Source organism: Vanellus vanellus (genome assembly GCF_965231255.1).
Source record: "Vanellus vanellus genome assembly, chromosome: 2".
Classification (NCBI taxonomy): Eukaryota; Metazoa; Chordata; class Aves; order Charadriiformes; family Charadriidae; genus Vanellus; species Vanellus vanellus.
Window position 1 is genome coordinate 44,735,852 of NC_138906.1, and position 14,630 is coordinate 44,750,481.

Genomic DNA, 14,630 nt, shown 5'->3' on the forward strand with positions numbered 1-14,630 from the left:
GAATGGTATCCATTTTAAAAACAACTCTGTTTTAAGAGGAAATGCTAAAATTAGCATGGACATTTCCCAAAATGGATTTTAAAGATTTAAGTATAAGCAAAGTTATTGTCAGCTCCAGCTGGTCTCATGAACTTATTCAAGTTTAAACACTGATTCACTTTGAAAAAAACTTTACTAGAGGATAAACAATGTGATTGAACAGTTTTGTCTGTTTTGGAGCATGAATATTAAATAATCTAAGCTAACTTGTTAGAAATTGTAACAATTCAAGGATAACATATTCAGTACTGCCTTCTACTTCTACAGAAAAGGTAGCTGCATACCGGAAAAAACTTATACTTCTCTGCATCACCTCCTTCAAAGATTATTTTCACTTAAGGTTCAGTATTTATAGAAAGGTCCTCTACTTTAAATTGGCTACATAAGAAGGGAAGCTTAGCTAAAATGAATTTTATGATTCCCTACACACGTATTGCAGTTCCTATGCAGAAATCACTGAAATTAATAAGGTCTACACTTCCCATAAAGCAACACCTTAAATAGATTTGTCATGACAAAAGCTGAGAATGTTTTCCTTACTTTAAAGCAGAACAGAATATCAGATTTATGCATCATACATATACTATACGATGTATTTTACACAAAAATAAAATCAAAATAGTAATACTGTTGTTATTCTAATGAATGACTTAAAATATATGCAAGAATGTTGACTTCAGTTTCAGTGTGAATACTACTAGTCAGTCCCAACTCAGTCAGAAAGATTGTACAGTTGGGTAACGTTTCATTTAGCAAGGTAAAACATCCTGTCAACAGCCATTCATCAACTGTAGTATGCAAAGCGTTCTTTAGCTGTTGAGACCATTCCACAAATAAGAAATTAGTAAGTGTCTCAAGGACACTCCTTAAGAAGATCTGTTTGTAGAAACTGAGCAATTTGGCTCAACAATGAGGACAACAGTGGCATCAAAACTGTTGGGGGAGGGGAAAATAAGTTAATACAATTATTATCTAGCTAAAGAGCATAAATTTGGGGGTGCACTTGTCTATGCTTTTTTTTTTTTTATACTCAGGTCTTGTCAGGCTACCATCAAGTCTCATAATGTAAAAAAAGAAAAAAGTCTGTCTCAAGTAACTTCTATTAAGCATCACTCGCCAGGAGCTTACAGAATGTCTTTCCAGTAATTTACAAATAATTTAACACGCAAGTAGGAATTTCAGAATTTATAGTAATTGTAAGTACCGTGTTTGGCAGAATCAGAATCAACTTCCAAAAAGAATGATCTAAAAACTAGAAATAACCTTCTGCCTCCAAAACCAACAACACATCAATGCTGAAAATTGTGTCTAGTCAACTTTGGGTGCCATATTGAGTTTTACATCTACACAATTAGGTTGCCAATCTTCCCCTCTCAAAAGGCAGTCTGAAAACACTTTTGAGAGCATTAGTTTTAATAAGGATTTACCTTTGTGACGAACACCACAAATAATAAAATAAAATAAGTTGAGGACAATTATTCTCTCTACACAGAAGTCTGCATATTGCATAAATGCATAGGACAAGAAGTCCTACAGAACTTGCTTGTGGACTGTATAATGCAGGATTCCCATAGCAAAAAGATATTATAACTAAATTTTCAACACGTGTGATGAAGGTGTAGCAATGCAGCCCAATTCCAAAATTCAATTAATCACGATTACATTAAAAATTGTATGAGGAAAACATTCTCAAATTTTGTGACTTATAGAGAAGCACTGAGCACAGCTAACATTTATTTCTGAACTAAAAGGACAAAATAAATTATCCTGCACCAGGTAGCAGCACAACTGGTGCTTGTGAACATTTTGTTGATGTTGCATATAACTCAGAGTATGTCTAGCTGTACTGTATCTGAATAGTCACGTTTTTGCTTGCTCTCAGTTCAACGCAAACTAGGGAGCTGGCAAAATCTTTCCAGTTCTTATATCACTAGAGAGGATGGATGAAGGGTGGTCTGCAAAAATCATTAGTGACCGTTCTAAATTATTTTTCACATTTTTCTACTTTTTGACCACACAAAAAGACACAACTTCATGACAAATAGCATTTCAAAATTTCCTAATACTGAAACAATTTATAACTACTCATAACACATTAAACTGCAAAACACTTGTAGAGCAAGTTTTCCACTTGGATATAAAATATTCACTTCTCGAGAGTAAAATATGCAGGATTATTTAACTATCTGTCCTTATCAACTAGGATTAACTGAAAAGCACAGCTGTTTTCTTAAAGGCAAAATAATGCTCTAAAGCATGAAGGTATCAGAGATAAGTAGCATTTACATTTCAAGTGACCCTATTACACCTGCCACAGGATAGTGTGAGAGTAGAGTAGCTACTAAATCATCTTAACTCTTGAAAGCTGCTTCTTGGATTTATGCCACAGAAAACTAGTCTACTGAGACACGCACTCTTGACCTCAGATTGTTTCTGGAACAAGACTTCTGTTATGTGTAAACTCCTTATCTTTGCTATGCCTGTAACCGGTCTGCTAAGAATGACAGAATATATGCCTTTTCCTTTAAACTGTATCTAGTAAATGTGTCCCCCCATCAAGGTGGAAAACAAACTACACATTTAAAAAGATAGGCCCGGCAATATCAAGCCAAATGTATTAACGCAGGTTTAAGAAAGCTTTCCTTGAACATGGTTCTTAACAGAAAATGCCTTTTACAAGATGGCATGAAATACCTCTGCCATTACTATTCTTGTCTTACTGCCAACTCCTGCCTTACTTTGTTATTACTCTCATTCATTGCAGCTCAAAGAGTCTGGCATCAAGTTAAGAACATTAGGTGCTCTTAAAAATGTTATTTTAAGATGTTATTCCCCTTTCTAGCTCTTCTGTAAACTGACATTTGTTATTTCAAAAAAAAAAAAAAAAAAAAAAAAAAAGCCTTACAGCTTCAGTAAAGAGCAGTACCTTTATTTAGTACGCACACAGTCTGCCCACAATTGCAGTTTACCATCTCTACCCATTTCTCTTTTACAGGAAGACAGTTACAAAACAAGTAGCCTGTGCGTAACCTTTCTAACCTAAACACTGTCACTCCAGATATGTACCACACTTTCCCAGCCACCATAAATAGAATGCAGAGCTTGGGAAGCCCTGAATCCAAGATCTGTTTTCCCATTTAGCATCTGACCCTCTTGCCATTAATATTTCATCACAGAATTTCCAGAAAATAGAAGCATCCAATACTGACAACACCAAGCAGCCTCTGCTTTCATATTAGTAGCAAAATTATGCCTTCTACAGCATCAAACCAATAAACATTAATTTGTATGGGCTTTAAAGCAGTTAAATATCACCTGCCCATGCTGGGTCTAGAAGGGTTGATGCTTCACGTTACAGCTGAACTGAATTAACTGCCTGCTGCCTCTCCCTGAAAATGAATCAACACACACTTCTGGAAAGGTTCCAAATTCCTAGAAGTCCTTCTCAAGTCACCAGAAACACAGGTTGGAAGACTGGACTGAAACAGCTTCGGGTCTTAAAACACTTAGAATACATAAGCTTGTCTATAGGTCTCCCTAAGCCTACATGAAAACATTCACAAGTCATTAATGAATAGTATTCTGAGGTTTTTTTTACTGCTTGCCGTCAACAATTCCATTTCTCCCCTTGTCAGCTTTTAATAACAGAATTAAAAACAAAACCCATAAATCCTACACACCTACTTTAATCATAATAGCTTATAAATAATGATCTCAAACAGAGCTGTAAGTTCATATAAATTTATCCTCTAAAATGCCCTGAATCTAAAGACTCTCTTTTGGTGAATCTCAGAGAAGATAACCGTGTGAGTCAAACAACTGTACTACTTACATACCTTTCTCTTTTCTACAGGAAAGGAAGAACTTCTTGCTCTTACTTTGGAACAGTTTCCACTGATAAAAGTCAAAATACATGCTGTCCCTCCCTTTCTCCATTCTACCATTAAAAAAAAAAAAAAAAAAAAAGGATTCATTTTCTTACAAATATGTAAGATACTACAAAATATACGTAATCACCAAAAATAGTTCCTACTTATGTGTGAAAATGGGTGCCTATATGAAGCTTCAGGTATGTGACAATTCTGCTGGAATACAACTTTCTTGTCAGATACTTATTAGTTAACTTGTTTAACCTCTGCATAGCCAGCCCTCTCACGTTGAGACATTTACAGTGGGTCACTCCAAAGACAGTGAGATATAGCCAAATGAAAGGTAAGGCTGCATGGCTGAGAGCAAGGTGAGGACAGCGAGATCTCCTCATCTCTTCCTCTCAACAGCTGTCACATTGACTCAGTTGGTCATGAAACAGAAGCCTTGGTTTCACCTTTAATTTATTCTTTGGCCATGGGTAAGACAGGGGTATTTTCCATAGTCAGCAATACAAGTGCTTAAATTGCCTCAAGCAGCCTGAAGCCACCTTCCCACCCAGTATCTTGTGTAACTACAGCACTGTACCAGCTGAAGTACTCCTGCAAATGTGCTACAAAAGAGACTGGGGAAGCGATCTGGCTGCACGTTCCCATATCATTCTTAGTGGTTGAGGCATTACAGCTGTTCCTGCTGCACAGCACACTACTCCAGCTGAACGCCTGCTTCCCCTTAACCCCTGCCTCTCTGCAAAACACACAGATAATTCTTCTGGGCCATGTCCCAGGGAAAACCAAGAGAAGGAAACAAAAGAGGAGACAGCTTAAGTCTGCACTGAAGATTTAACTGCAGAAACAGACACAGCAGCTGTTTCACCACAGCTCAACCCTATCTAAATTGGCATTGTTGCTGCCTCCACTGCTGCACCTCTCAGCCTCATATTCACACTGCTTTCCTCTGCTCAGCACTGGCACACATCCATCTGTGTGGCAAATGGGTCTGGGGTGCTCAACTGCTAAGATCTTTCTTATTATTTTCCTTTGTCAGGACCATTACATTTTCTGCTGGCTTAACATACTTAACCAGGCTTATGGTACAGTCAGACAAACAAAAGTGTCAGTACAAGACAAAAAGCAGGAACAGCCTTAAGGGAACAGAGCAAGGAGTATGTATGACTGCAACAGCAACAAACAACTTTAATCACTTTAAACTGTCTCTTGTTATACCACAGTATAAGAAAATGTGACAGCAACCTAAATCAACTTTTCTCAGCTAGGAACTGCTGCTATAATGGCTCTCTGGTGCTCTGACGCAGTAAGAGTCAGCACTATCAGGAAATACTACTTAGTGAATCTACTGATAGTCTTCTAGCATTTTACAAATGTTAATTAAGCTTCAAAGCACTCTATGTGAAAGGTGAATAAATAAGATTTTAACATTGGATGTCCCTAGCTTTTTCCTCTGGCTTCAGTAAATAGCATCCATGAATCTTCACCCCAATCTACTTTTTTTGTCAGTAGGAAATTGTATCTTAGATGAAGTACCTGATTTTGCTATGTGAAACTAACTCTATGCCATTTTTGTTGCTAAATGCAGGATCCCGAGTGAAATAATGAAGACTAACAGGATTCCATAATGCTTTAACTGACTTCAGATTGCAGAACGTATAGTTTACCATGGAAATAGAAGAACTGTCACCTGTTCAGGCTTTCATTATTTAAAGTGCTTAACCATACTCACAAGGATACTTAACTTTCAGAAAAGCAAACATACATGTCCCTCATGGCCCCTATTCACTAAGTTTTGATTCTGCAGAACTTGACATCATTTATGCAGGGAAATTACTTACCAACAGCAATTATTTTTTCAAGCCTGCAGTCTCGGGAGCAAGCCTTTCTTGGAAAGCTTCATAAATTACATTTTTTTAATATTTTTTTCTGTGATAGATTTGATTAACAGTGAATTTTTATTAGCATGCACAGAGACAAAAACAGCACAGGTCACCTGCCATTCATTGGTTTTATTCCTAGAACTTCATGATGGCCATAAAATTCTAATTCCTTTTAGCAATAGTGGCTACACTTGAAGAAAAATAGATCTTTAATCCCACAGCAAAAAAATGCATGTTAAGCCAACATAAAATCACCACAAACTTACTCTCTAGTTCTTCTTTCTCAAAGTTTGTATTGATAGTAGAGCTGATTTTGCCCATATCCACAACAGCTTCTTCATCATGACCCTGAAGAAACAAGACACAAGTTTAAGTTAAAACTAAATAGAACTAATTTTTTTTTCTAAATCCCTATATATATTCTGCAGTTCTGAAGCTGTTTGCTGAAATTTTCTAAAACACATTTTTACCTCTTAGAAAATGAGAAAGAAAACATCACTGAAAATATCCCCATCCAATTCTTGAAGAAAGTATTACCCTGTATTGAAGGAAAAACAGTATATCAACAGATATACTAAATACCATGCAATTTCCTTTTGCAATGCTCTCGATTTCATTGTATCAAGGATCGGGACATACATTTCAGGAATGCAATATTCTTTTAGTTTTACATTCAACAGCAATGAACCTAATTCAATAAAATCAAATCTAATTCAATGAAATGACTGGAAAATTTAGAAAAAGTTACATAAGTTAACATTCAGAGATCTTGAACCCATTTGCTTAGGGGACAATTCCTGTACGAGATTTTCCAGCACAAGTAAGCAGCTTTTGTGAACCAAAGGTTATACAAAGGGATGGCAAAAGAGTTAAGTTACACAACTTAGGAGTCTCTCCTAGACCAACAGTTTTGGAAAGACCAAAATAACTGCTTAACTCGGGTTTCAACAGACAGCTTGTTAACCACGCCCCTATCTAACTCAAGGTTTTTATGCACAAAGTGAGAAAACAGCAGTTGCATGACAATCTGTTCAGATTTCATTACTACTGAAACCATACCACTCATAACAAAAAAAACACAGTATCTGAAATAGAGGCTCAAGAATGAGGTTTATCTCTGAATGCGTCCTCTAATCACATTTATCACATCACTAAAGCAGAACTTCAGACACCACCTTTTGCTCAGTATTCACAGAAATAAACCTTAAAATAGCAGTAGAAATCTCATAGTCTCATCTCAGGCTTGACATCAAAACAATATTAAAGTTGCCTTTCTCCAAATGTTTGCATTCCTTAGAATAAAGTCCACTTTTAACAACTCACAAATTACAGCCTCCTGGCAGAACTGGTTCTCCAAAAGAACCCCCCCAAGGGTAAAGCTTTAATTTACACCTAACTACGTATAACGGCAAGCTAACTACTGAAGAATAGCATCCCTGCTCTTTCTGCTCCCTTGAACACACACTTTTTTTCTGTAAATCAGATCTATCAATCATGAAGTGAGACACAAAGAGCTGAAGCAATGGATTTCATTATTTTTAACAACTTAATTAGATTTCTATTGGATCAGTTCACCAAACTGAGTTTTCTCGTGTCCATATGACAGCTAGATCCACCACAAATAAATCTGATCACAGCTTCTGGCAGCAGCCCACTGGTGCATTTACATCGATCAACATGGGATCTGTGATAATGGTTTCATGATGAAAAAATAGAAACCTAAATCAGGAGTCTCTTAGGGACTGGGAACCCTAACAGTGTTGACATTCACCTAAACTTTGGTCTTAGAATTACTCAATTGTGCAATACTTTGCATATGGAACAGGTTTGTCATCTCAAGGGGAAGTGACAAGGATGAAAAACAACATAACTGTAACAGGTACAAGCTAAAACATACTGTAGCAACACCCACAAAAAAATTTGAACACATAACTCCTTAGTCTTAATAAAACAGATATTCATTGTAGTGTATTGTGCACACATACACACAAAAAAATCCAAATATTTGACTATTGAGGAAAGTTGATTAAAGAATATGATGACAAATGGCAGATACAGAATAAGAATTCAGATGCGGTTTAAACAAAGTTAAAAGCAGTTACACCACATAAAAAATAGAAGCAGTTGGCACTATGTAAACAAGCAAGATACAAAAGAAAAGAGTGGCACATGGCAGAATAAACATCTGAAAACTACATAACGGTCGATTCTGAGCTGTGTCCCTAAGAATGTGATTTTCAAGAAAGGTGTTAACAGTAATGTAACTTCGTCGCTACTGCTGCATTACAAAAGTAGAGTTTTCCATGCACGTTAGAAAAAAAAAAATCAAAATGCCTGCACAGTACTGACAGCTACAATTAAAAAATTCAGGTGACTTAAACCAAAGTTCTGTCCGATAGGCAAATCTGTGAAAATGTTACAAGGATCTATTAATAAAGAAGTGGCAGAAATTTAGAAAGTGTTATGGTGATAAGATGGGGGACAGAAGGGGGAGGAGAAGTAGTACATTCCCATATCCTATACACCAAAATGAAATTAAAGAGCCTTCTAGAAGATGCCTTCATAATGTAATTGGCCTCTGTTATCTCTCTGATAACCATTGCAGAGGCAGGGAAAAACACAGCTGCAAAGTGAGTCTTGGCTCTTATCTTTACTGAAGATGGATTTTTCAACACAGCTTGGGAAAAAAAAAATTTAACATGCATAAACCCAATAGCAAAATGAGGTCTCTAAGCAGCAGCATTAAAAAGTTAAAGTTAACGATCTTTTGAGGCACCAAATAAGCACAGCAAAACATTTAACTGCATTGGTAAGGCCATAACACTACCAAGGAGGAGTCAAGCATACCTACTTTCCCATTTATTTCAGTGACAGAAATAGAAAATTATAGGACTGTAGTACACTCCAGTTCACAGAAACAGATATACACACAAATCCTGCACATTACCAGAAAACTCAAAACAGAGACTGAAATAGATGAAGTATCACAAATCCTCTAAATTATCTTAAGTGACTTATGAGTGAGAAAAACTCCTAATATTACGAAAACTGCTATCAAAATCTCTTCTACAATTAGCTTCATGGTTACAGCCACAGACTGCTGAAATACCCTCTACCTAACTTCTCCCCAACCCCCCCCCCCCCCCAATAGTCCTTTTAGGACACTTGGAATCTTGCCAAACACACAGGAAGGAAGACAAAAGTTTTTCTCCAGTTTATACAAACTACTGCACACTGGTAGAAAGTTACATACGCAGTGCGGAAAATACACATGCAAGAAAAATTTTACCTCCCAATAACATTTTGAAACTGTACTTGCTGTATGCCTTATACCATGTTATTAATATTTATCACCTTTTGCTTTAGTAACAGAGGTACTTCACCAACCTTATACATACAGAAGCTGCCTTCAAAACCACATCATGTGAAAGTTACATGTCTTTTGAGATTAGATTACAGAAAGGCATGCATGCCCTTGCAAACCATTCTATCACTGTCTCAAAGTACTCAACATATGCAAAGACTCTTCCAAGAATAAACCATTAGCAACCACAAATATCATACATGAAGAAAGCATATCATTTACAGCTTTTGTTTAGAGAAAGAAAAACACAAAGCATCATTTTAACATAACCTTTTGTGATGCCAATAGCAAATCCCACCATAAGATACTTTTGCCTTAGGTCAGGTAAAAAAAACCAAAATAGTCAAATACACTGTAAAACTAATTCCAAACTACAGCTTTTTCCCTACTAAAAATAAAGTCTGAAGGGCATAGGTTTCCAGTAATTATAGGTCTACCGTGTCAGTTTAAGGAAAAAAAGTGAGAGAAAACTGTTTCAATTGCTGAATCAAAACACACTTCCATCCTAGTTACCTCTTTGATTTTCTGAACTTTTTACATATATAAATAAAGAGAGGTGGGATGGTTTAAAATTTGTCAATTTCCTTTTTTTAGGCAGAGAGAATGACTTCATCTTAGAGCAAGCATTAAGCATTCCTCTGCAGTTTACCATCCGTTTCATGTGAACCTTTATGTACAATAATCCCACAGATGCCCAAAAACCAGCTGATGAAGACAAGCCCAAGTAACATTTAAGACTAACCTGGAATCTACCAAACAGCTCTGTTCAGTCAAGAGACAGAACACTTGAGAAGGGAAAAAACATCACAAGTAGCAACTAAGGTGCCCTAGCCTCACCTTTGGTATCTTTTTTCACAAGATGGTAATTTATAAAAGCAGAACAAATCCAGAGCACTTCAAGGAAAAAAAAAATACAACCCACACAAATCCTAGTACATTGTATTAAAATACACTAAGTATACTTCTTCCTAACACCAAATTTGTTGATACTCACAAACATACTGTAGAAACAACTTTCCAGTAAAACCTTCGTATTCAGCCAGAGGTGCCTACATATACTACAACATGTCATCTCAGCTTTCCATCTTTCCCCAGCATGAAAATGACATCCCCTTTCAACTGTTGCAGACCAGACAAGACTTTCAAATACTCTTTGCTCTAGCAGAATCCAATAGGATTCCTCTTGCCAACTCTGATTTTCAAATGCCTTTTCTCAATCCAGGAAAAAAGAGTAATTCCCCTTTCATTGCAGACAAACAAGTATCCATAAATTGTTTACACTTCACTTATTTACCTTCTCCAACATCTGTCTTCATTTAGTACGGCACAGTTTTCACATCTAAAATATTAGTGCTACACATTTTTAAAAGCAGTATTTAAAAAAGTCAATGCTAAATTACATGAATCACTAAGGAAAGCACTCAAGTTTGCAAGAATTAAGTTGTCAACCTCCAGCAGCATGTGTTAGTTACTGTCTAGTGAACTGGCACAAATATGACGCACACAATATTACATCTAAAGGAAACTTTCCACTGTCCTCTGTACAAGCTCTTCTCACCATGCAACTTGCCTAACCTTATGCGGTCACATACACATGACAGACTTAAGATGGGCATGCTGCCAAAGTGCATTACTGAATAACCACTTCCAAGACATACAACTTGCTAGCAACACATTTTTAAGGTGCTTGAAATGTAGTTCAATCAATTCATTCTGGTGATAGACAGTGATCATACAAATGGCTGATACAGTTAATTGTAAACCTTTGAAATGCAAGAGTAACAGTAATTGTGTTGAGAATAATTTGAGTTCAGCTTTTAAAACCACTACTTAGCTAAGTCAATGTTCATATGCTCCATTTATATCCCCTTGGCCCAAAGTTCTTCCTGAATAGAGTTGGGCAACTACTTGCAGCACCAGAAGAGATCGCACAAGTATGACGGGAATAAGTAGGGCACACAGGAGAGGACACAAACAAACAAAAAAAACACCACCACCACTACCCCCTCTCCCCCCAAAGAAAAAAATTACATTACCACTTCCATGCTGCAAAGAACCTTCACTACAACGTTTACTCCAAGTACATGCAAACGCTAAAACAAACAAAAACCAGGGGTGTGGGGGCTGGGGGATGTTCATATCAAGTTTTTTCCCTTATACATCTGTGTGTGGCCAAGACTTTAAGACTTTTAATTTTGATATTAATCTAGTACAACTGCCCACAACGAACACACGTATTGCTCTATGACTGTAATTATATCCCACCCTCTCTGGCTTAAGCAGAAAGCAAATACTTCCTCCTGCCTTCTAACAAGAACCCATGGATACATCTCTGCCTTTGTAGAGTCACCAGATCTGGCAGACAGGGTTTAGCTCTTAGGCTGGAATGTGGCACCAGCCAACCATTCCCCTCAAAACATGAGCACACACTGCTTACAGACCCAACTGGCAAACCTATATAACATGCTACTGTAGATTTACACACTAAGATCAACAGCATATGAGAATTTTTGTACAGTGCACTTTGCTCTTCATTCTTTCATTGTCAGTACAGTTAAGCTGGATCAAACCATCCATCCAACCCAGCATTCTGTCTTCAAGAAGATACAACACTAAAGGCCTACAGCAACTTCCCAATAAACTAACAAATCAGTGCAAGCAGAATTCAAAATGGTGCTTGACCTAGAGCTAGGAAGCATAGCCAAAGCAGTATTTTTGTTGTATAATCAGCCCTCACTTTGTTGGAGGCTCCAGCAACAAGAAACTAAAATTAAATAAAGAAGAAATACCACTATTGCTCTGCTTCACAAATAAAAGTTTGGATGGAAAAAGAAATTAAAACCTTCATTTTGACCACATATCTCAAAAATAACTAAAGAGGAACTACAAAACCTGATTTTACAACTGTTTTCCAGATATGTGCATGTACACATAGAAAATATTTTAAAACTGACCTTTTTTGTAGATAGATACACACACAAACTTGTTTTCTCACACAGCTACTGAAATACACTGTTCAGAAAAATTAAGAACCAGTAGGGTAATTCATGATTCATTTTCACAGCAGCATTTCCCAAGTGGTTTGTTTCAGAACACTGCATTTCTGTTCTAAGCACACATAACAGTCAGGAAATAAAATATATCTTTTATTTACAGAATGCACATAACAGCCTCTTCTTTATCCATTCAATCTCCCCAAACTGCAAGCTAATAACCACTAATAACAGGGGGTGATATAGAATTTAGACCAGATCAGTGTTATCTCCTAATTTTGTGGGACTACAAGTCTACCAGCGACAGCAACCCTGGAATTGATAAGAAAAGAAATCAGAAAATTAGTATATTTGTTAATGACATCTGTGTCATTTTGTTCAATGACAATCATTCTACCCCTGGCAACCATTAGGACTAGGTCTACGCTATAGCTCTCCCTCGGTTACCCATACAGAGCATCGAGTAGCCTTAGTTAAGAGTGAGTAAACTAATACGAAGGGCTTTTTGACACCTGCAGGAACAACTAACAGCAGCACTTGGTAAGTTCTAAATATATTGTTTTACTTCTCTGTCAGACTGATTCTGCTTTTAAACCAGAGGTAAGATGAGCCTATGGTGGGCAGGAGGGCGGCATCTCAGGTTGCTGCCTCCTTGAAGGACAGCCAGGATACAAAAAAATCAAAGTTCTTTCTAAATAGTACTAAGTGAAGATATTATTCAGCCTATTAAGCAGCCTTTACCTGAACTGCAAAGCAGTTCTACAAATGCATTTGAAGTTCTTTGGGCATAGTATTGTTCTACACAACAATACTGTAACTTCAGAAGTTGCCAAAGTGATGAAACACTACCAGTTCTAAATCAAGCACATCAACCTAACAGCCAAGGGAAAATGCACCGAATATAAATGGCCCTGTCTCATTTTGTCAGCATACAATTTTTACCTGGCCTTGCTGTTGCCCTCTAAATATATACGGAGGAGAGTAAAATTAATAATAATTCACAAACAGAACACTTACCAGGTTTAAAACAGGAAGCATACCATATAGATGGGCTCCCCCTTGGTTGTATTTGCTACAGTCTCATTTGCACAGGAACAGCAGCTTTCCAGATTATTTTTTTTTCCTACTATCGTAGCAGTGGGTATTGCTTATGTGCTACAGGAAAGACTCAGTACAGCTCAAGGGTTTTGGTGTTGCTCCCACCCTCCCCCTGCTTTTTTCTTCTGAATTTTATCTGTGGTTATACAAATACTATTGTACACAACTAACCTCACATGAAAATGAGGATCCCTCCTAATCAAAGCAATACTCAAGAGCCTCACAGGAAGGTTTGAAGCTTAGACTTCAGTAAGACCATAGCTGTAACAAGAGGTTAGGAATACTTAGAAAAGTTTTTCTAGCCTATTAATCCTCTAATTAACTGCTCAGCTTACCCTACTATATACAGCTGACCAATCTGCTTCTAGAAGATTTAAAAAAGAGAAAGAAAAAAAAAAAAAAAAACAACACACCAGGAGCTATACAAACCTTCAGTTTGGACAAGTATGTCCAACAGACTTCAGTAAGACTCTCCAGAAGTTGCATTTTATTTTTACTTTTCCAAAAATATATGTGGAGGACAGTGAAGAGAGACATGTATGTGTGCTACTTAAAAAACAAACACAACACAAAACACAACCAAATCCACCACACAACAATAAATAAAACCCCATTACACTTTTGGAAAAAGGCAATTCTAAACATGTTATGTCAGTGGTTCTAGCAGGCATCGCTCTGGCCACTGTCATGCCCACCACCACAACTTGCAAGACAAGCCATGTCCCAGACAAATCAGACACTAGTCTTTGAACAGCAAACACAATGTGCTTGTGTTAATCAGAACACAAAATTAAAATGGGAGAAAAAGTCAGAAAGAAAAGGAAGCATGAACACTGACAAGAGACTGGCTCACAGTAGTGACTGGCTATCAAATACAGCACACTGCAGCAATTTGTCAATTAAAAAAAGGGTTAAAACAAACATAAGAAAAAGGGATTGCTTGATTAATATTGTGGCATGACTAAAATGCAAGAGAACATTTGACTAAAATTAGAAGCCTGTTTGAATTCAACCCAAGTGTTCTGCAAGCCAGAAAATTCACAACCATGCATAAAGTTAGCAAATAATGTGACCAATCCAATCCAAGATATCAAGTTGCATATCTAATGTTATAGTAGTCATTTTATAAAGTTGCATTTTATCACTGCCTCACAGCACTAAATTTCATTCAAAAAAATCTATAGCTCCATTCACTTCAATTTCTCAAATTACAGTTAGAAAAAGCAGTAGTAGTAGAATCTTTATAACTAGTCACCTCAGATCTTTTCCTAGTCTTCTAGACATACTCATGCCTGGTAAGAGTTCTGTGTCCAGAGCTGAAGGTAGCACCACAATGAAAATCAAAAATCGATCACTGTACTGCAGAGACCCTAACAAA

At 36.9% G+C, this 14,630-nt stretch overlaps 1 protein-coding gene across 4 annotated transcripts in view; it reads right to left on the minus strand.

Moving 5' to 3' along the window:
- The window catches only part of SLC4A7 (solute carrier family 4 member 7), a 93,992-nt gene that overhangs the window by 53,017 nt on the left and 26,345 nt on the right, over positions 1-14,630 (minus strand). For all 4 annotated transcript variants that reach the window (XM_082479986.1, XM_082479988.1, XM_082479987.1 and 1 more), the window contains exon 2: positions 6,064-6,145. In XM_082479986.1, the coding sequence (XP_082336112.1) occupies positions 6,064-6,145 (82 nt within the window). The remainder of the gene's footprint in view (positions 1-6,063; positions 6,146-14,630) is intronic.